At 53.1% G+C, this 22224-nt stretch overlaps 1 protein-coding gene across 3 annotated transcripts; it reads right to left on the minus strand.

Annotated features, from left to right (window-relative positions):
• Positions 1–7232: 7232 nt before the first annotated feature.
• Positions 7233–20493, minus strand: FCGR2B (Fc gamma receptor IIb). 3 transcript variants are annotated; one of them, XM_087828129.1, is made up of 8 exons: positions 20385–20493; positions 16824–16844; positions 15631–15885; positions 11373–11627; positions 10615–10740; positions 9150–9197; positions 7411–7448; positions 7233–7319 (listed from the first exon to the last, which is right to left on the minus strand). In XM_087828129.1, the coding sequence occupies exons 1-8, from the start codon at positions 20491–20493 to the stop codon at positions 7233–7235; spliced, it is 939 nt and encodes a 312-aa protein (XP_087684255.1). The 3 variants fall into 3 exon arrangements, with proteins under 3 accessions (XP_087684255.1, XP_087684254.1, XP_087684253.1); XM_087828128.1 differs by having other exon boundaries at positions 15631–15888; XM_087828127.1 differs by lacking the exon at positions 16824–16844 and having other exon boundaries at positions 11346–11627; positions 15631–15897; positions 20355–20493.
• Positions 20494–22224: the final 1731 nt, after the last annotated feature.

A 22224-nucleotide genomic window follows, 5' to 3' on the forward strand; every position in this document is an offset into this window, starting at 1 on the left:
GGTGACTGTGAAGGTCTTCGCAGCCTCACTCACCCTGATTTCATCAACATGAAACCTCTCAAATTAGAAAAGAGGAAGTAAGTCTAACTGTCTCCTCTCCTCACATCTGGGGCCTAGTTTCAACTCTGATTGGCTTCCATCGTTCAGATCTGGCCACAGTGGTTCCAGGTCACCTGGGTCCTGAAGGCTGTGAGTGAAATGACAACACTGCCAATCATTCCAGAATCCCCGGGGAGCTCAGAGAGCTTCCGAAGCTGTCGCTGTCTGGCATCCATCCCACGGGCCCCCCGCACACGCTGGGGGAGGCCAGGCCACAACTGTGCCCTTCACCAGTGAGCAACGGAGGACAGAGGGAGAAGCTGCCTGAAGGCTGCACAGGTCACCACTGTGAGGGCACCAATGGGAGTTCAGGGGCCTGCCCATCCTGCTCCACACTTTCTGTGTCTGGTGACAAGACTTCGGCAGGACATGGGGCAAGAGGACACTGACCGCACCAAGTCAGATATCAGCTGAGTCTTTCCTGAACTCCAACTACCCAGGGCCCACACAAATCTGCACACAAGTTCTCGGACCCGTGTCTCAGCTGCCGCACTCAGAGACTGTGATGTTAGAGGGAATCTGAGTATGAGGCAGAGTCCCCTGGGAAAGAGGAGAGGGAGAAAGAGCGAGTTTCCAGAGGACCCAGTAGGGAGCCCAGGCTCAGGCTTAGCCCAAGGCCCTGATCCCGAGGATACTGGAGACAGGAGGCATCGGGCAGCCTGAAAACCTGAGGACACCCAGGAAGAGGGTTGACATGGAGGTCGCAGCATCTCCTCCAGTGCCCAGTGGCTTCCTGGGAACCACTGTCCCTGCCTGTGACGTCTGCCCTTTGATCGTGGCTTCGCAGTGGCAGGGCCATCGTCTCCTCACAGGGATCACCCTCGGCTCCCCCACTACCACCCATCATGTCCCCCAGGCCCTCAGTAGTTGCAGGGAGATGAGAGAGCCATCAGAAATGAGGAAGGTGGTTCTGCGTGAAGGCGGGGGAGGGCCAACCTGACCCTTCAGCCATGTAAAACCACAGAGCAAAGCAGACATATTAGCAGCATGGCCCGAGAGGGCAGGTCATTCTCAATCTAAAATAAGCATTTGCAGGAAAGTTTCCATTATCTGAGAGGCATGTGTTCTTGTGCAGGTGGCCCCACAGAACCCAGCGCAGGCTGCGTATGGGTGTGGGGAGGCAGTGAGGCGGTGAGCCCTGCAGCCCATGTGGCCTGAGAGACCCAGCAGCCCCTGGAGAGGAAGGTGAGTCTTGGCCAACCCAATAAGAATCTAAAACGTGAAATGAGTTGAGATGGACCTCTACCCCTAACACTCCCAAGTCTCATACCTCTCAAAATATGCACTCAAAATGGATCATGGACTTAAATATAAGACCTAAAACTATAAAAGTTTTAGAAAAATACAGGAGAAATTTTGGGGGGATTCAGTGCTAGGCAAAGAGTTCTTAGACTTGATATCCAAAGCATGGTCTATTAAAGGCGGAGATTGCCCATGGATATGTGGAAATCATAAATTATGGGGTTATCTGACTTAAAGTTATAGAAATGTATGTTACAAGGCATTTGATGAGAAGTCTTAAGTAATCTTGTTGATATAAATTCCTGTATAATTTAAATACTCTGATGAAATTGTGCCTTCCTAAAAATAAAGAAAAGATAAGGAATATTTAATCCCAGTGGACACAGGAGAACAGTAAACAGAGAGACTGGTCTCGTAGGTGACTTTAAATCTAAACATATTTCTTGGTATTGAAAAAATGCAAAAGTATCAGAAATAACAAAGGGGATTAGTAAAGACTAAAAATTATTATGAATGTAGAAGAGCGTACAATGCACAATATAGAAAGCAAATAAGAAAGCCTTGATCAGAAAACCAAAGCTAATTTTGTGAAAAGAGCAATAAAATAGGCCTTTGACAAGTCTGATTAGGATAAACAGATTAAGAGATAAAGGTGTCTCATATTCAACCAGTGAACAATATTTTGTTTAGTATCTACATAGGAATAGTGGGATGTCCACAAATTTTGGTCATGTTGTTATAAAAAAAATCAGTTATAGGGAACTGATTTTATTTTCCTAAAGAGGGGACTGCTGATGAGAAGCAGGACAATTCTCCTGGAAGACCCCAGGGAAGGTTCCAGAATCAGAGGGATTAGGTTCAACCCAAGAGATGGATCAGAAATGGTTTTAGAAATAAGAGCATAGCTGGAAAGTCAGACTCTTAGGGCCTTTCTCCCACTCAGGGGACTAGGTGTTTCCAGGTAACTACTCTTCCCCCACCAGAGTTTAATGCTCAGGAGAAACTGAACCAGACAGCAGGTATCGGTGAGTTCAGCCCGAGTCGATGACTATGGGGTGCGCACCATGACGTTTGCACTCTTTTTCAGGACACCTGTCAAACGCACTCCAGCCAAGCAGAGAAGTAAACCAAGAAATTAGAAGATGGAAGATTCGAGGGAAATGGGGTTTAGTACAAAAGACAGATGAAGGGGAGTCCCAGACAACAGCCTGCAGGGTCCCAAGAGAGCAAACCATATAAATTAGTGTCAAAAGACAGAGAACCCCAGGAGAGGCTTCTTGCTAATGGCGAAAGAGAGAGAGAGAGAGAGAGGGAGGGAGGGAGAGAGAGAGAGAGAGAGACAAGAAAGAAAGAAAGAAAGAGAGAGAGAGAGAGAGAGAGAGAGAGAGAGAGAGAGAGAGAGAGAAAGAAAGAAAGAAAGAAAGAAAGAAAGAAAGAAAGAAAGAAAGAAAGAAAGAAAGAAAGAAAGAAAGAAAGAAAGAAAGAAAGAAAGAAAGAAAGAAAGAAAGAAGAAAGAAAGAAAGAGAGAGAGAGAAACTGAAAAATTGGTCATTTGACCACGTGGGAAATAGTAATACACTCCTTCAGAATGTTTTTGAAAAATTTGGGAAAAGGTAAAAATAGGCACATAGAAAACTAAGCAAATGACAAAAATGAAGCAGTTATTATCTCTAGAAGGAAAATCTTGCTTAGGAAAGGAAATGTAATCAGAGAAGACTGCCTCGGGGACAAGTGTTTCTGAAGCTGTGACAATGCTGGACGGGAGGCTGGGCGAGGGGGCTGGGAGCCCGCGCGCTGTGATAAGAACGGGCCTCACCGTCCATAGCAGGAAACCAAAGGGATAGTATCTAATACTGACGAGTCAAAAGGGCGCATGTTGTATTATTTGGAAATATGAATGTAAATTAACAGAAGACATAGTTTAAGTTGTTGAAAATTATTGCCTTTGAGCACAGCACTGGGCAAGGGAAAGGCAAGGAACAGCTATAGCTTGCTATAGCCTTGTGTTCTATTACATAATTCAAATTATATGTGTGTTACTTTAGTAGAAAATAAAATCTATTTAAAAACTAAATAAATCATTGTCTTCACATATACAATTAAAGACATCATGCAGACAAATCATACAAACCACAGCACTGTGCAATGAAGGTGGAAAATGACAAAAGAGATAGTGAAAATAAACAAAATAAATCACTCTTCTAGATAAACCTTGAGTTAAGAAGAAAATAAAACTAAAGTTATAGATTACTTAGAAACAAATAATGACAAGAGTGTGTATCAAAAATCTAATAGACTTGGCCAAAATAGCATTAAGAGGAGAAGTTATAGTTTTAATGAATTTGTTTAAAAACAGAAGTTTAGAAATAAATGAGTAATATAGTAAATCTAAGTAAAGTATAAGACCGAGTAAGTTAGGAAACAAAGAAAGGCAAAGACTTGATCACTAAGTCAAAAGCTGTGATGGGGATAAATGATGATGGAAAAAAATAAAATAAAACACATTATTTTTTAAAAAGCTGTGACAAGACTAATAAGACAGACAAACCTTTGGAAAGTCTGATTGAGAGCAATAGATATGGCCTGGCCAGTGTTACCCAGTGGTTGAGCTTTGACCTGTGCACCAAGAGATCACCAGCTCGATTCCTGGTCAAGGCACATGCCCGGGTTGCGGGCTCAGTCCCCAGTGAGGGGCCTGTAGGAGGCAGCCAAGTGATGCTTCTATCTCTCTTACCCTCTCCCTTCCCCTCTCTCTGAAAATCAATAAAAACATATTTTTTTTAAAAAAATCATCAGATATGGCAATCTCGGTGATTGGCTCTCCAAGGATCATTCCACTCGAAATGATGCAGCTAAGTTGCGGCCGGTCGCCTCATACTCTCCCTAGTGATTGTTCAGGGCTGGACGTGAGACCCGGGCTGACCAATTACAACGCCATGGGAAGGCTGCTGAGAAAGGCTTCCTCGTGCTTAAGAAAGAGACGCGTGGGAGAGGCAGTGGTTCCCGCTTCTCTAGCTGTCCGGGTGTGCACAACAGAACTGCTGTCACCTTCCTGCCACTGCCCCAGGGCAGAGCCCAGGAAATGTCAGGACGCCCTGTCTCTGGGCTTTTTATTATGTGAGATAGTACATTTCCTTACTGTTTAAGCCCATTTGATTCATGATTTCCTGTTTTCCAGCTGAAGTCACCCTAACTGATAAAAGAAAATCCCAGAGTGAGGTTTGAGAGGGGGACATAAATATAGACACATAAATTATTACCAAAAAAAATAGAAGAAAATACAGTGTTACAGCTGCACACCAATAACATGATTTCCTAGGAAAGTAAAATTTTTCAAAATTGACTCCAAAAGAGATAGAAAAGCCTGATCAACCAATAATGACAGAAAAAATAAGTTTGTCAAAGATCTGCCCTAGAATAGGTATCAAGTCCATAAGTTATTAAAGGAGAATCTTATCAAATCTAACTAATACAAGGGGACATTGGAGGACCTTAGAAACTGCAGGAAATGAGGTGGATTGGGAGAGGGAGGATGTTGGTCTCATCTGGACAGTGCCACCTGCTTCCACAGTGAACTCTGCTCAGATGTAAATTCTAGGGAAACAGCACCCACCTGGCACCTACTCACACACACTGAGGGGAAGGTAGAGCTATTTGCAAAATCAGCCTCTGTTACCAGAATCAAGGGAAATTCAGGGTAGGGAAAAGTAACATTGTCCATTATAAGCAGACTAGCAAAAATTGAAAAATGCCCAACATTGGCAGGGTGGAGGAAATGGCCACCCTACCATACCCTGAGGAAATGGGAGGACATGCACACTTCTTTATGAAGACCGTCTGAGGGCATCCTTGGGGCCAGTGACTCTACCTCCTGGAATTCGTCCTGCAGAAATAATCACATGTGCAGTCAAAAATATCATCCAAGAATATAGTTCATTGCAGCATTGTGTATTACAATGAAAAATGGTAACATTCAAAATGTAGGTTAAATAAAATACGCTGTAGTAATTTTACTGTGGAATACCATATAATCCTCAGAAAGAAAACACTTCCAAGGAATGAGCTCCACAACCCGCTGTTCATCAAAATAAGCCAACTGCGTAAGCATATGTATAGTATGATAACATTTATGGTATTTTTTTAAAAACTATAAAAATCCAGAAATATACACCAGACGTTCAACACTGGTCACCCATAGGACTGGGGGGGTGAGGGCAAAAGGGAGCCTCTGTTTTCCCTCTTCACGGCTCTGTGCTGTCTCAGCTCACATGCCGACAGATCATGAGTCCTTCCCGCGAGTCCTTATGAACACGTAACACTACGACGTGATCCAGTTGTAAACACACACACCAACACGTATTGCTAGAGGCAGGAATGTGGACCAACATTCTTTTAATGTCAGCATTGATTCTTTCTGGTTTGTGGGTTTACAGGTGATCTTAATTATCTGTTTTGCTTACCAGTATTTTAACTTGATTAGTGTAGTAAATAATTTATGTATAAATAAAATAAAATAGGTGGCCACTCTAATTTATAAATAAAGGAACATACATTGTTCCTATAAAAATGGGCAAGAGTATGTGAACAGAAAAATCACAAAAGAAGAAATATGAACAGTGAATACTCTTGAGCTCTCTAATTCTAAAGCACATAACGTAGTTTGGCATAACGTAAGCCCCCAATGACCCAGTAATTGCGATTGTTATAACACTCCGTGAGTGTGAACTCTGTGGGAATGTGAAATGTACCCGAGACAGCCACGGCGACCACCCGACAAGGGAAGCTGACAAGTCCTGACTGCAAGAGCGTCGCATGGGGAAGCTGTGTTAGGGTCACCCCGGGAGACGAGGCCCCTCCCAGGGCACCCACCAAACCCCAAAGGGGGCTGTCAGTCACATCCCCGGCCTGCTGGGATGGCTTCTCTGAGGTCAGGTCCTTCTGGTAACTATAGCTGGGGAAGAGGCAGGGGGAGTCAGCAGGCTTCACAGAGGACATATCTGAGCTGGGCTTCCTGAGAACTGGTGCTGCAAAGCAAAGCGATTGTTTATCTGCGGCGGAGGAAGAGGAAGGAAGCATGGAAGCGTGTGCAAACTTGCTGGAAGAAGAGATTCTGTTTTAAGAGGGGACACTGGCCCTCCTCTCCAAACCTTCCCTCTCCCCACCTCCTGCCCATCTCTACCTTCCCATGATTATCATTGAAGAAAACCAGACCCAGAGCAGCCCGCTCTCCAACCGCATAGCCTTTAAAGGTGAAGGGCCCTGGCCAGGTGGCCAGCTGGTTGGAGAATCTTCCCATACACCAAAAGGTCGCGGGTTCAATTCCTGGTCAAGGGCACATACCTAGGCAACGTCTCTCTCTCTCTTTTTCTCAAAATCCATAAAAACATATCCTTGGGTGAGGGGTAAAAAAATTTAAAAAGGTAAAGGGAATGTTGTTTTATAATGTTTATTATAAAAGCAATACATGATCTGTATAGAAAAAGAAAGGAAAAGCGCATCCCAAATTCCACCACCCTGAAAGAGCCACTTTAATATGTTGGCATGTGTTACTCTGTTTCCACATTTCTGAGATATGTATTTATAAAATCTTCCACATGTAACCTGTAACATAAGCATTTCCCATGTTGCTACAATCTCTTAATAAAAGCAAGTTTTGTTGGCTGCGTGGACGCAGGACAGAGGACGGTGACGGTGAGACGTGCGGGGGCACAGGGGTCAATACGGCCTGTCCTTTGGGGCCACTCTATCTGTGGCTGTCGGAACAGGCGTCTTGGCGGTCAGGCTGATAACCCCGGGGAGCCCTCCTTCTCTGGAACTGCAGGGCCCGCTCATCCGCCCTGAGGGGATTCAGGATCCTGGCCTGTCTGGCTCTCGTCCCCACGTCCCCACGACTACAAGTTCTGGTAATCCGAGGGCCCTGTGTCTTCCTCTGGAGCTTCAGGGTGCAGAAGGAGGGAGTAGGTGATTGTATTCTCAGCCTAGAGAAAGTAGAGGAGCAATGGGACCCACGGAGAAGCTGCAAGAGGCAAGGGAGGAGGGCGAGGGGCAGGCAATGGCTGGGTGCCTCACCTCCACTTTGGCAGCCTCTTCGGCATTGGTGATGTTGGCTGTGGGCAAAAAAAAACAGGTCAGCCAGGGCCCTGCTGCCAGAGGGGCCTACTGCGTGCTGCAGCTGCCCACCCAAGGCCAAAGCGGGCCTGAGTCCATGGGGCTTCGCCCACCGCCCTCCCTCACCCCGGCACGCGGCCCCGGGGCGCGCTGGCTAAGGGAGGCAGGCATTTGTGCCTCACTCCTTTCAGAGCTGCGGAGATTTCCTAGCGGCGAAGCAGTTAGCCTCTGGGTCTGAGACCCTGGGGCCGGGCGGGGGGCCGGACAGCATCGGACTGAGGCCATGTCTGGATCTGTGCAGCCACGGGCTTCAGAGAGAGAACACTCGTGGCCACATTGGGCTGATGAGATGCATCCCTGTTAGAACTCTGAGGAATCTGGTGGCTCCACGAATGAAAGGAAAGAGCAAGCACAAGGAGGGAGGGAAGAAGGGATGGAGCGAGCGAGCCAGCGTACAGCAGAGCCCAGCCAGCTGCCTCGCCCCTCTGCCAGTGGAAGTGGCCTCAGAGCCCGCCGCAGCAGGGGAGGGTCTGGGACAATGGGGCAGTGTCCTCCCTGTCCTGCATGCTCCCTCTAATGGCACCTCGACATTCCCAGCAACCTGGCCACAACTTTTGGGCAGCCCCAGCCTGAGCCCCAGTCCTGGCTGTGAAATAAATGCCTTGTGAAACACATTTACACCAGTGGAGACAGAGCCACACATTGGAACAGCCAGTCCATGGTGTCCGGGCTTCATTCTGGGCCTGGTTTGGACCTGGTGCAGGCTCGGGCCCGTACCCCACTGAGAATGGCAAAGGACACAGGGTCTGCTCAAAGCACAGCTGGACAGCACCGCTCGCTCAAGCTCTCAAATCCGTTGTTCTGCTCTGAGTCACACCCTGGCCATCGAGGGAGTCCCCGAGGATCTCTTTCTGCCTGATCCTGCTGTCTTGGTGCCTTCATGCTCTGGGTCTGACAATGGTCAGGAGGTCTCCTGGAACCCCATTCCCACGGTCCCACCTGGGCTGGGGACCAGACAGCCACTGGCTCTCAGAGTGTCAGACCTGGAGGGGATCATTTCCTCAGTGAGGTGACTGAGCCCACGTGGGAGCACTACTGGCTAAAGGCTCCACTGCCTGATGGAGACAGGACTCAGGCATCCCACAGGCAGTAAGCCTAGGACCGAGCTTTGCCCACGAAGCCCAGGAACACCCCTAGAGCCCCAGAACTTTCTTGTATTCCTCTGAGAGCCAAGCCCGACCACCCAAACCCCATCACTCCACAGAGACAGACTCCTCAACGAGTCCAGGTTGTCCCCCAGGCCTCCTTCCCTCTTAGAATCCTACCCCAATCCTATTTGCCTCCATCTGGCATCTTCTAACCCCTGTCCTGTGCAGACTCCACCAAAGCTCCCCAGGAAGACCAGCTGTCTTTCATTTCCTGCCCTGGAAATTTCCCAGCATTCCTAGTCCCGGGAATTCCCACACTGGAGAATTTTTGCCTCTGTCTGGGGCAGGTGTTCCTCGCCTCATCTCCAGCAAGGTCCTCTTTAGGCCCAGGAGTTAGTCTCAGAGCTGACCAAGCAATTTGAGCCCCTGCCCTCCTCTCCACCCCCTCCCTCTCCTGTGTGCCCTGCTGAACTCAGGCAAGCCACTTCTCACTCCAATTCATCTGGCAGCCCCAGGTGGGGCAGCAGGTGCCCCCAGGGGGGCTGCACTCACCTGGTTCCTCAGGTAGGGTGTCTCCCATTTCCCTGTTCTTAGGGGTTCCTGGGAGGGTTAGGAGGGGCACACAGGAGGTTAGTAGATTATGGGATGGGGCCTGAGTCCTCAGGACCAAGGACCAGAGTTAGGACTGGGTTAAGACCCACACCAACCCTTTGGCACTGAGATGCAGCCTCCTCTCCCCACTCCCCACCTCCCTGCCAGGAAATGTCCCAGACTGCAAGAGGGCTGGTCAAGCTAACCATGGGGCTCCTGGACACTGGGAGAGGCCACTCATTGCTTCTTCCTTGGCCTTGCTCTGCCCTTAAAAAGCACCACTTTCTCCCTCCCGGCAGACGCCGAGTCTCCTTATTTACTTAGGTAAGTAACTAAGGCCCTGGCTGTGAACCTGCAAAGTGCTTGGTGTGCTATTAGCAGTTTTCTCTTTGTCAGTGGCTCTAAGTCTTTCCTAGCTTTTCAATGTGATGAATTATGATGATTTGCTCATTAGATTCTTAGGCACCTTCCCTCTCCCTCAGCTCTTTGCATCAATTAGTACTGAGGGGAAGAGCTGCTTCCCCAGAGTTGAAGTTCTTCAGCTGGTTGGTTAGTGAACACACATTTATTGAGCATCCAGTGGGTGATAGGTACTGTGATGGGTGCCTGCATGGTCCATGACCTGCCCCTGCCCATTTTTCTGCTCCCTTCCTCTCTCCTTTTCTTCTGCCTTGCAGGGCACAGCTTCAGCAGGACACGGCTTCCACAACATCCTATGCACGCCCCTCCCAGCCCATCCTGGCCACACTGGTCCTCATCTCCATGGCCGGTGCCTGGATCGCTCGCCAGCCCTCTTTGCCTGGCTAACTGCCGCCCTCAAGCATCACCTCCCCCATAATGACAGCAACTGTTTACTACACAGTGGCCACTGTTGTAAGAGCTTCAGCCTCGTCATCCTTGTAACACCCCTAGGAGGTAGCTTCCTTTAGTGTCCTCTTTTCCAGACGAAGAAGCTGAAGCACAGGGAAGTTGAAGAGCTCAGCCAAGGTCACACAGCTGGTGAGATCTGGAGCTGAAACTTGATTGCAGGCAGTCCGGCCTCCCATACGTGGGCCTCCCAAGAAAGCATCTCTAAGGTCCCACCCCAAGCGGGTTCCGTGGGCTCTTCTGTGCCCCTACCATGGCCTCTGCATTTCTCTGTCATTGCTCTTATCCTGTCTAATCATAATGATCTGTCCTCCCTGCCTGCAATCCTGTGAGCTCCTTGAGGGCACACACTGGGCTTCTTTGTTTGGGTGTTGTCCACGGTGTCTAGCGTGGAGCTCCACACGTAAGCAAGTCTGTTCAGCAAATGAATGACTATCTAAAACGTGGGCTATGTTTGAACATTGAGGATTCTCTGCCCAAAGAGAAGGGCTCTGGCAATGTTTTAGGGCCTTGACCAAGTAGGAGCCAATAACAAAAGAAACCAAGAAAAGCCACAAACCTGGACTTTGGTGTCGCCTGAAGCAGACCCAAGCCACCACGGCAGCCACACCAGCCACAGCAACAACGCCAGCAACCACAGCCACAACCGTGGTCACAATCAGGAAGGCTTTGCTCGAGCTGGGCACTGGGGAAGACAGATCTCAGGACAGGCAATGTGCTCCCTGTCCCTCCCATCCCCGATGCTGTGCCCGGTGCTGGTCCCCTGCAGCTGCTCTGTTTGAGCCACTCACAAGGGTAGCACTCACTTCCTTCACCAGCCTCACATGCTCAGGGTTCCTGCGGCTAGACTTGTGTCTCCCCATCCCCAGGTATGCCCATTAACCTAAGGTGTACTGAAGAGGTAGTGGGGAGGGGCGCCTGAAGCCCCCCATGGTGGAAGCAGCACCACTGCATCCACCAGTGCAGCGAGTTGTCAGGCACAGGCCACACCCTCGAGAGGGATGGACAGAACATGAGAAATTCAGTTCTCAGGAGTGTCCAGGAGCTTAGGGAACCCCTGCACCCATAGAGGAGGTTCACTCTGCTGCTGTCCTAGGTACGGGGAGCTTCTTCATCTGGAAGCTGAGGGCTCCAAGCTCTGGCCCATACTTCTGGCCACTGGCCAATGCTGAGAAAGGGCCCCATATCTTTTCTCTGTGCCCCAAAGGTCAGTTTTGCTGCTGTGGCACTTCTCGGCTCTCCATGGATGCCCATGTGACCTTAATCCTAACTGTAATCCCCTCGTCTCACCTCCTTCCACCTGGACAGGGTTCGCACCTTGGACAGTGATGCTCACAGGCCGTGATGAGTGTGACATCTGCCCTATGAATCCCGAGCAGTGGTACTCGCCGCTGTGACTGACGTTTGCTTGTGGGATGAAGAAACTGGAATTTGCATGGGAAAACCACTTGGGTTTTTCATCCTGGAAGAATGTAATCTTGTACAGACGCCAGTTCTTCCAGCTGTGGCACCTCAGCACAATGGTGTCTCCCTCCTGGAACACCAGGTGAGGGGTCTGGAGCAGCAGCCAGGCTGAAAGACACAGGAGAACAGAAGACCCAGGAGGTCTGACTCACCTCTGAGACCCAGGCCATCCTGACTGGTGGGTCATGATGTGTGGAAGGAAGAGCTGAAGTCTGAAATCAGACCTCCTGGTCTCTCTCTGGCTCCCTCATATACGACCTCTGTAACCTTGGGCAAGTCATTTAACTTCTGAGGCTTGGTTTTCTCATCTGAGAAAATGGACATAATGACACTGCACAGCTATAACTCCTGGCACATTGTAGATGCCCTTCCCTGTCCTGGGAGAAGGGGACTGCAGCCCCCTCAGGGCAGGAGGGAGTGACCAATCTGACCTAGGAGAGGTGTGTCTTTGGGGATCATAGAACTTGTGGACATCCAACAAAGGTTAGCTTATCTGGTAAATGTTAGGGAATGTGGGGTTTCCCTCAGGAGGTCTTTGTCTGAAGCTCCACATTCCCTAACATTCACCAGATAAGCTAACTCCCCTCAGGGGGTCTTTGTCAGTGTCATGTGTGAGTCACTAGTCTGCTGTGTAATTTCCCAATTTTCATCCTTTTACTGAGGAAGAAAAAAATATTTAATGTTTTTGTTGTACAGGGAATGAGCCGAAGGAGGGCCCTTAGAGTCCTGAGTTCAGCACTGCTTTTTCCCAAAGCTCTAGGACAAAGCAGGGTTGGAATTGGAAAGAAAGGCTGGGTAGAAGACAACAGAGAAATGGGAAGGGTGAAGGGGGGCAGAGAATGACAGCAGCCACACGCATGCCAGTCAAGCCCTCAGCCCCTGCCCGAGGCTGCACCGGCTGGTGAGCCAACCAGGGTGCAGGAGGGAGTGACAACAGAGAGAAAACTCAGGGTCACCACCACTTGGGACAATGCAAAGGGAACTGGGGGGGGGGGGAGACCAGCTCTTACTACTTGTGTCACACAAGCTAGAAGCCCCTGCCTCTCCCACCGGGGACACACCTGTGCCCCACCTCCTCTTGCCTTAGCACACTGCATGTTCCCTGTCCTGGAGAACTGAGACCCTGGTGGACTCCACTCCAGGTGAGGCAGAGCAGTCCTGGTCCCCCAGACTACCTCTTTTATCAAGATCCAGTTAGGGCAGGTGGACAGACTGAAAATTGTAAAGATTTCTTAAAATAGAGTAGAAGCCAGAGAAACGTCAAAGCTGCCACCTGTAGCACCAGCAGCCAGTTCTTGGCCCTCTCGCCTTGTCTGGGAAATCCCTCCACAGTCTGCTGCCACCAGGCTATCACCTGGACAGTGGGCATGTCTGCCTTAGTCTGGTTTGTGTGAAGGGCCACCTTAGGTTTCCTTGAGGATGCTTCTCTTGGTGCAGATCTTGGGGGCAGGGCCAGCTCCATGTCCATGGCACTCGTGACATGTTCTTCGTTTAGTAATAAAAGGGTCTTTCCATGAGTATCCTGGGAGCCTTGTAGAGAAGCAATAAACACACATGCCTCCTCTACACTCCGTGGCCAGGATGACTGGAGGGGACACGGGGTTAATGCCATGTAGTTCGAGTGTTGGCACAGCCCTATGGAGGTTCACCAGGGCACGTTCCTCAAGCCGGGCTCTGCCTGTCCCTAGAGAGCTGGAGTTCGTTACACAGGCAACGCCAGCTGTGGCAGGGTCCCTGGCTGGGGAGCACAGCTGGCTTCTTGAAACACTCTCATTTTTTCCTCTTCAACCAGACCTGGTGGCCACACACCATCTTGTCCCTCCTGGTGCACCTCACAGAACAGAACTCTCAGAGGCACGAAACTGCTCACAGTTTGGGACACAAGAGTTGTCTGCTTGGCAGACAGGTGGCTCCTCCCATGGGCTCCTGACCAATTCTCACTCAGCTTGTCCCAGCCTCTTCTGTAGCAGCTTCTCACTCTGGTTCTGCTTCTTCTTGGTTACAAAAGCCTTCAGTGATGTGGGTGACAGTTGGGGCTTCCCAGTGGGCTGTGGGGGTTTGAGTCACCCATTTGTGTGCACTGTGGCTAATGCAGGGGGCAGTGCTCAAAGGCAGGAGCACAGCTGCCGTTCACTGCTGGGGGTGTTAGCACCCCTGCTGGGCACTGGCCCAGCTTTCTCTCCAGCTGCTGGAAGTGCCTGGGCAACGAGCACTGAACCCAAGGTCTCGCCTCCTCAGACTCAGCCTGCTGCCTCAGAGCCACCACCTGGGTTTGCCCAGCAGCTGCAGAGACTGCACGTAGAGGGCAACAGGGACCCAGCAGTGGTGGCAGAGGGACAGCCAGCGTTGTCAGTACTGGGCCTGGCTGTGCTGGAGCCCCTGCGGGGGGTGGGGGCACCTGCTGCTGGAGCTCCACCTGCTTCTCCTGAGGCTGGTTGCTGCTGTTGCTAAGTGGGGGTGGGGCTGGGCCTGCGTGTGGGTGGGGCAGGTGTAGCAGCCTGTGTCAGGGTCCTACTGCGGCCTGCTGCCTGCTGCGCTCACAGTCACGGTGTGGGCTTCAGGCTCGGGCTCCAGCTCTCCTGTGCCATTCCCAGGACAGCTACCAACCCTCCCCCCCCCCCCCCCGAGGAAGGCAACCGACCGAAACGCCCAGGTGCTGGTCACCTCCACCTGGACTCGTGGACCGTGGGGTGCTATTGCCATTGCCTCCCTTAGCTTGACTGAGGCTGAGGGACTGGTCTGAGGCCCCAGAGGAAGCTGAGCCACAGCAAGGGCCTGGTGAGAGGCCTAGGAAGGGTAGAGACGGAGGAGGTAAAGACAGGGCAATGGCCTTCTCAGTGGATCCTTGGGCATGGCGGCTGCTCACAGCCAAGCCCTTCACCTGCCCTGCGTAAGCGTGGGCTCCACGAAACTGAGCACATGGCACCTCCTGCTGGACAGCAGCCACCAACCCGTAGGCATCAGGGCGTGTTGGGAGGCTCAGGGTCAGGTTTACCTGCCGTCAGTTTCCCAGCTGTGGCCTTAGGTATATGTGGGCCTGGGACTGGGGAGGTGCTGGTCCCAGTACCACGGACTGGGTCAGAGTGAACGTGCTGAGAAAGTCCCACCCTGGGTCCGGCCAGCTGAGGAGCTGGTGGCCAGTGGGGTGGGGCAGACACCTGGGTGGTAGTGGCCTGCTGCTGCTGGGGAGCTAAGCTCGCTTCCTGCTGCTGGGAGTGAACAAGAGGGCAGCACCCCATAGAGCAAGAGGGCAGCACCTGCTTGCTGGGCACACAGCGACCTATGAGCTGCCCCTGCGCTGGCTGGACTTCTGGTGGCCCCAGGGCCCCAAGGCTGGTGCTCTGACCCAGTCCTCCAGGAGGGCATCCATCTCATGTGCTGGTCCCATGGCCTGGCGTAGCCCTTGGTGGAGACTTGCCTGTCTCAGTGGGTCCCCTCTACTCCTCCCCTTCCCCAGGGGGAGCAGCACTGCCTGGCTGCTGTGCACTTCTGAGGACTATTTGGGCTGAGGGAAGGGGACTGGGTGGTGAGCGGTGCTGTCCTCAGGGTAAGTCGCTGTAGCTGCTCTGCATGGAGACTGCTCTTTGCCAGGAGCGGTGTGAGATCATCCATTGGGTCAGCAAACATGAGTGGAGCCTGCCTGTGTCAGGACTGGAAATGCATGGAGGGCGGGGCAGGAAAATGAGCCTTATGGGGGGTCAGTACCCCTACTGAGCAAAGGGGGAAACTGAGACTTGGGGAAGGAGCTTGTCCTGTTTCCATGGCTGATAACGTCTGGGTCAGGGACCCGGCTGTGCTCCTGCCTCACCAGAAAAGTGGATTCTGTGAAGTTGAGTTTCCTTCTGCTTCTCTCACCCCCTGGTGGCCTGGCTGTGGCCTTGTCACTTTCTTGCTCAATCAGGACTGAGGCCAAACAACCTCAGATAGTCCGAGGCACCCACATAGAAGCAAAGGAGTGGGGGGAGAGGGGAAATGACTGGACAGAAACTACTTCCAACAGCTCACAGTCATGCTTCCCAGAAAACAGCCACCCCCTTTCCTAGAAGCCCTGTGCCAGGTCAGCAGAGTCCACAGCATCGTCCTCCAGACCCTCCCGGCCTCCTCCACTGACCGGAAGTCACATCCAGATGCACAGGGTCGCTGAGGCTGGCCTGGCCGGTCTGGCACGTGTAGTCCCCGCTGTCTTTGCTGCTGGCCTTGAAGCTGTAGCTGGGCTGGACCTGGGTCAGGAGGGGGGTCCCATCACGGAACCACAGGGTGGAGTGGTCCCCAGGGCTGTGGGCCCCCTGGCAGCTCAGAGTCACGTTGTCCTCCTCGAGCACATTGACCCAGGGGGGCTGGAGGCTCACCACGGCCTTTGGGAGACCTGCTGAGGGGCAGAGAGAGGAGCAGAGGAACCCGGCCAAGCAGCCCCGGAACCCGGCCAAGTAGCCCCGGATCTCATACAGGGAAGCCCCTGTGGTCCTGCTGCTAACACCAAGAGCAGAGCCCGCCCAGAACTGTCTGCAGCTGAAGCCTGGTTCTCAGGTACCCACGGGGCCCAGGGCCCCACAGGGAGCCTGACCATTCCTCAGGAGAGGCGAGGGCCAGGAGCAAGTTTAGGGCACAGCACACACACTATAGACATAAAGGCTCACCTCACCAGGGTACCCCTCCACACACACACACCCTTGTGGGGACTCATTTCCCCCCTGTAAACAGGGGCGTTGGACTCAGTGGGTAAACTCTCCCCGGAGCTGGATGAAGAGAGTGAGGGGGTGAGGTCAGCACGATGTCAGGTGCGGGTTTCTGTCCTGACTGCATGTCCTTCTTTACCCCTTAGGGCAGACCGGTCCTCACACCCACTCCCAGGAAAGGGAAAGAGGGAGAAAGGCCAGGCCCAGGGAAGGGAGCCCGGCTCAGGCCCTGGGAGTGTGAGAATCGCCCTGCACAGTTCACATAACCGAGCCCCTGGTTTCTCTCTGTTCCTGTCCAGGCCCCAGGGCCCTCAGATACATGCAAAGTAGAGGTTTTATCAACACATGGCTGAACCTAAAATTGCCTGGGCTCGTTTGAAGAGATTGCATTTGAAGAGAGGAAGTAGACTAAGAGAGAGGGAGGAGTTATTTTCTGTGACAATATCTGTGCCTGTCAGAGCAAAGAACAGAGGGCGGAAGGCCCTGCACACCTGCTGCACCACCCTGCTCCTGGGACGAGGGGAAGGCAGAGGCAGGGCGAGGAGCAGTTACCCTGCCTGCTCTGCCTGGGTGTGGTCTGGGAGCAGAGGAAGAGGGCAGTCGGAGGGAGAGGTGGGGAGGGACTTACCAGGGGTCCCGGCTGCAGGAACTGTAGGAGAGAAAGCAAAGTCATGCATCACTGTAAATAATCACCTTGCAAATCCCCCAGACAGCCTTGCCCTGCTCTGTCCCCAACCCTGTACTCACGCCTGTACCTGTTCTGCTGAAGTTAGCACGAGCAGGCAGGCTGGTGGCTCTGCAGACCTGTGGTCTCCACAGTGCCAAGGACACTGAGCTGCATCCCGACACTGTTCTCTAGTGCGGGCTCTGCTGCCCTTGGGGGGGATGTTCACATCTCCCTCTCCCCCCAGACTGTGCTGTCCTCTCCAGTCCCTTCAGGGACATCTCTCACCTCCCCAGCCCAGCCCTCGGCCTGCCCGCTCCTCTACCCTCCCTGGCAGCTGCCCCGCACCCCTCGGCCCCGGGACATCTCTCCAACCACCCCCTTGATTCTGCTACTTCTTCTCTCTTCTGTATCACCCGTGTCTCCTCCTCAGCTGCATCTTTTTCATCAACATAAGTACATTCCAGTGTCTTTCATAAAAAGACCTCTCACCTGACCCTCCCCCCTTGGTATAATTCAAACGTCTCTCTCTGTTCCCTGCCCCCGTGTCTCCTTCTGATCACTGTTTCATTCTCTGCCCACCCCGTCCACTGAAGGTCCTTTGGTCTGTGGAGGAACACATCCCATTTCTCTCCCAGTCTCCTTGTTCCCTGTCTCCCCTTCTACCCCATTTCTCTGGCCTGGAAACTGCAGTCTCTTCTATTCTCCCCCTGGCCCCACCCAGCTTAGATCTGGGCCCGCCTCTCCGTGCCTGTGGCCGCCACACTAGCCTGCGTCCCTGCCGGCCTCCCACAGCTCCCTAACTGTCCCCCACATTCTTTTGTCTCCCCGACAACAGATTGGACAAGCTAAACATCAAATTAGATAATATCGCCCCTGCTTACAAGCTTCCAATGGCCTCCCTTTGCTCGTAAAATAAAGTGTCAGTATCTATAAGGCCACTCCTGACCTCCTGAGCCCTCTCGAGCCCCCTTCCTGGAGCTCGCTGAGCCACAGACTTGGGCTTTTGTACTGGCTGGACTGGCCGCTCTGTCCTGCTCCCTCTGCATCCTCAAGGGCTGAACCTTTATCTCGCTTAAAGTCTCAGCTGATACGCGGCTCCTCAGGAAACTGTATCACGCTGCCCTCGACCTCCCCACAGCAGGGTTTCTTATCGAGGCATCCTGTTGACGCCTGGCGGCCTTTTCCAGTCTATACTCGTGGCTCCATGTTTGTTCCCTGTGGCTACACCCTCAGTAGGATGTAAGCTCAAACAGGGCAGTAGCCACATTGATCTCGTTGCCCATGCTCTGGAAATTATTCGCTGAGTGACTGACTCTCGGTGGAAGACAGGAGAGCCCAAAGTTGTAGTAATGATAGAAAGGGACGTGAGGCCCGGCCGGGTGTGGCTCAGCGGTTGAGTGTCGACCTAGGATCCAGGCGATCGGGGTTCGATTCCCGGTCAGGGCACACGCCCGGGTTGCGGGCTCGATCAATGACTCTCTCATCGTTGATGTTTCTATCTCTCTCTCTCCCTCTCCCTTCCTCTCTCTGAAATCAATAAAGATATATTAAAAAAGAAAAGAGAAGAGAAGAGGAGAGGAGAGAGGAGAGGAGAGGAGAGGAGAGGAGAGGAGAGGAGAGGAGAGGAGAGGAGAGGAGAGGAGAGGAGAGGAGAGGAGAGGAGAGGAGAGGAGAGGAGAGGAGAGGAGAGGAGAGGAGAGGAGAGGAGAGGAGAGGAGAGGAGAGGAGAGGAGAGAAGAGAAGAGAAGAGAAGAGAAGAGAAGAGAAGAGAAGAGAAGAGAAGAGAAGAGAAGAGAAGAGAAGAGAAGAGAAGAGAAAAAAGAAAGGGACGTGAGAGGGATTTAAGAGGCAGGATGAGAGATGGCACAGGATGGGGTGTGGGCAATGGTGGGCGACTAGGGAAAGGTTAGGAGGGAAGACAGTGTCTGTGGGAAGGCAGTCAGTTGGAGCCTGAATATGTTTTTCCTGAGCTGTGTCCCAGCAGCAGGTGCAGATATGAAATTGTACTTGACACAGGTGAGAGCAGGGGTTGGGAAGCTGATGTAGAGGCACCAAAAGCTGAAGCCCAGAGCACGCAGGGTTGGCAGGGTGGGGGGTCAGTGAGGAGGGGCCAGCCAGAGACAGAGGAAGAGGGGGCAGGAGAGAGATGAGAAAGGAGAGAAGTCGCCAGCATGCATTCATCCCACAAACAGCGGTGAGCACGGCCTGTGCTCACGCCAGTGTAGCCAGACGGGTGGCAAGGGAGCAGGGAGGCCAGGAGGGCTGGCTGTGCTGCGCCGGCCAGTCCCTGGAACAGAGCCCGCATGTGGCAGTGAATCAGTGTTTGGGCAAGGTCGTCTGTGGCATCCGAAAAGCAGAAAGTGCAGGGACCCTGGCCCTGGCTGCAGGGGGACCCAGGGGTGGGGAGAGGAGAGGAGAGGAGAAGAGAGGAGAGGAGAGGAGAGGAGAGGAGAGGAGAGGAGAGGAGAGGAGAGGAGAGGAGAGGAGAGGAGAGGAGAGGAGAGGAGAGGAGAGGAGAGGAGAGGAGAGGAGAGGAGAGGAGAGGAGAGGAGAGGAGAGGAGAGGAGAGGAGAGGAGAGGAGAGGAGAGGAGAGGAGAGGAGAGGAGAGGAGAGGAGAGGAGAGGAGAGGAGAGGAGAGGAGGGCCAGGAGAGGAGAGGAGAGGAGAGGAGAGGAGAGGAGAGGAGAGGAGAGGAGAGGAGAGGAGAGGAGAGGAGAGGAGAGGAGAGGAGAGGAGAGGAGAGGAGAGGAGAGGAGAGGAGAGGAGAGGAGAGGAGAGGAGAGGAGAGGAGAGGAGAGGAGAGGAGAGGAGAGGAGAGGAGAGGAGGGCCAGGAGAGGAGAGGAGAGGAGAGGAGAGGAGAGGAGAGGAGAGGAGAGGAGAGGAGAGGAGAGGAGAGGAGAGGAGAGGAGAGGAGAGGAGAGGAGAGGAGAGGAGAGGAGAGGAGAGGAGAGGAGAGGAGAGGAGAGGAGAGGAGAGGAGAGGAGAGGAGAGGAGAGGAGAGGAGAGGAGGGCCAGGGCCGGGAGGGTGGGACTGGGGCTCTGTCCCGCAGGCAGCAGTGCAGCTCAGAGGAGACCAGGTCAGAGGGCCGTCTGCTGCCTGGTGTGGGTTTAGGGGTGCAGAGAATGGCCACAGCCCCCACGTGTCTTAGGGCTTCCTCCCCTCGCTGTCTGGGAGCACGCTGGCCTTCCCCTGAGGTGTAGTTCCTGAAAAACACACATTTCTAAGGAAGGAGAGCGGCAGTCACTAGGCTTTCCTCGGAGCGGGTTCTGACGTGGGTCTGGCAGAGTGTCAGAGACCTGGATGCCCAGTGAGATTAGGCAAAAGACACTTTAAAAAAACTCAAACTGCCACTGCGATGTTTGCCAAGGCCAGCAGGGTGTCAGGGCTTGGTCTCCATCAGCCTGATTTTCCTGACATGCCTCCCACGCCACCCGTCATCCTCTCCCAAGCTCGGCCCCAGCCAAGGTGGCCTGCCGGCCCCTGCCCCTGCTTCTCAGTCCCTCCTGGGACCCTGACTCACCCAGGAAGAGCAGAGCTGTCCACAGTAGCATGTGGCCCCAAGGACGGTGGGATGGACAGCCAGCCTGGTCACTGGCTGCAGGGGGGGGCAGGACTGAGGGGACCCCCATCGCCTCCCAAAGCAGTGGCTCGGGGCACCAGCTTGGCCAGTGCAGGCTCCTCTGGAGGCTAAAAGGCCGCACCCCAGAGGACAGCCAGCTCTGAAATCTAAAAGCAGAAGTGAGAAGGGTTGCTTTGTCACAAGCCCCTCCCTCTCATGCTCTTTCCTTTGACAGTGCCCTCCCTGAAGACTCCAGGCTTCCCAGAATCGGGCTCAGCCCAGCTCCAAATTCACCGAAATTTTAGAAACTGGGAAACGGCTCCCTCCTCTTCCTCTGGGGCCACACCTGGGCCCTGGGAGAAAGAGGAGCTGGGGACCTCCTATCTGTCTGTTTCTTCAGAAAAGGTGACTCCGAAGAGTGTGGCAGTCTTGTCATGCTTCTAGTGACACCTGGAGGCCGGGGCACGGGGACAGACCCCTCCTGAAATCAGTGATGGCCGGGACGGCCCACCATCACTGGGTTGCCCTCCTTGTCATAGCCCACGGCCCCCTCTGGGGCGTGGGACAGGAGGAGAGGTGTGCTAGGGCAAGAGGAGGACGGTCCTGGCCCTTGGCCCTCCCTCATCCTGCTCCCACCCACCCATCCTGCACCAAACCCCCGAGCACAGCCCGCCCTGCCTGCGCGTCTAAGCGTGGATGCCAGGCAGCTTCCCAAGACTTCAGGTTCCCACCCCGTAAACATGAAGACCCCCCAAGCAGGATTTCTCGGCCTTGGGACTATTGACATTTGGGGCCAAATGACTCCTGTTCGGAGGACTTGTCTGTACCTTGTCGGGTGTTTAGCAGACCACTGGCCTCTAGATGCCAGTGACACCCCCAGTTGTGGGCACAGAAATGTCCCCTCGGTTGAGAAGCACTGCACTCGGGGCTGCTGGGAGATAAAGAGGGTCTGGATGCTGGCGAGGCACCTCGCCAGGGCGGTGTCCACCGGACCCATTTCCTTCTTGTGTTTATTCCCCTCATCCTCCTTGCCCCATGTTCGCCTTCAGCACCCCAGAACAGGCCTTGCTCTGGCATCCCCACTGGGGCTGTTTCCCAAATGCCCTCTCAGGAAGCACACTGTAATACTCAAGGAAATGACATCAAAACCCGCAGTCTTCAGAAGCCTCCACAGCCCAGCCTCCGCCACCGGCTCCGCTGCCGGCCCGTCCAACCCCCGTCCCCAAGCCACCTCCAGCCCTTGTCTGACTTTCAGCGAAGAACTTGGATCTGTATCCAAGGGTGTTTTAAGTCTTTTGTCACTGACAGACAGTCATTGCTTTTACTCTGTCTTCTGCCAACGTGAGACTCATAGAAAGAACGCTGCCCAGAGCTCTCTACCACCCACATAGATTGTAAGGTGTCCACCTGGCATTCATAGGTCACAAATGAAGAGGGCACCACCTGACTTCGGGTCCTCTACAAACTCTGGAGACCTCAAAATCAAGGTCACAGGAGGAGAAGCTGCTGGAGTCAGAAGCAGACCGCCCCCACCCCTGACTCTGTAGCAGGAGTCTGCCAGAGCTGCTTCGCCAGGCTTCTCTCTGCTCCTTGGAAGCTGCCATTGGCATTTCCAAGGCTCTCACGCAAGCAGAAACCTATTTGATCACTGGTTTTGTCACCAAAGTCTCTGCTTGGTCCATGATGCTGAGACCCTGTCATTCTACCTTTTACAAGCGCCTCCCCGGTTTCCAGTTTCTCTAGACCAAGTGAAGGCCCTTCTCTAACCTGCCAGGCTCCCCAACCCTGACCAGACAGTCAA

This window comes from Miniopterus natalensis, chromosome 19 (assembly GCF_054644295.1).
Source record: "Miniopterus natalensis isolate mMinNat1 chromosome 19, mMinNat1.hap1, whole genome shotgun sequence".
Classification (NCBI taxonomy): domain Eukaryota; kingdom Metazoa; phylum Chordata; class Mammalia; order Chiroptera; family Miniopteridae; genus Miniopterus; species Miniopterus natalensis.

Excerpts from the sequence above, each read along its gene's own strand:
- FCGR2B (XM_087828127.1), bottom strand. The coding sequence starts at position 20,493 with ATGGGGGTCCCCTCAGTCCTGCCCCCCCCTGCAGCCAGTGACCAGGCT. Across the intron at positions 11,628-15,630 it reads GCATCTGGATGTGACTTCCG|CCTGGCTGCTGCTCCAGACC; the intron begins GTCAGTGGAGGA and ends TGTGTCTTTCAG. Across the intron at positions 7,320-7,410 it reads AAGAGGCTGCCAAAGTGGAG|GCTGAGAATACAATCACCTA; the intron begins GTGAGGCACCCA and ends TACTTTCTCTAG.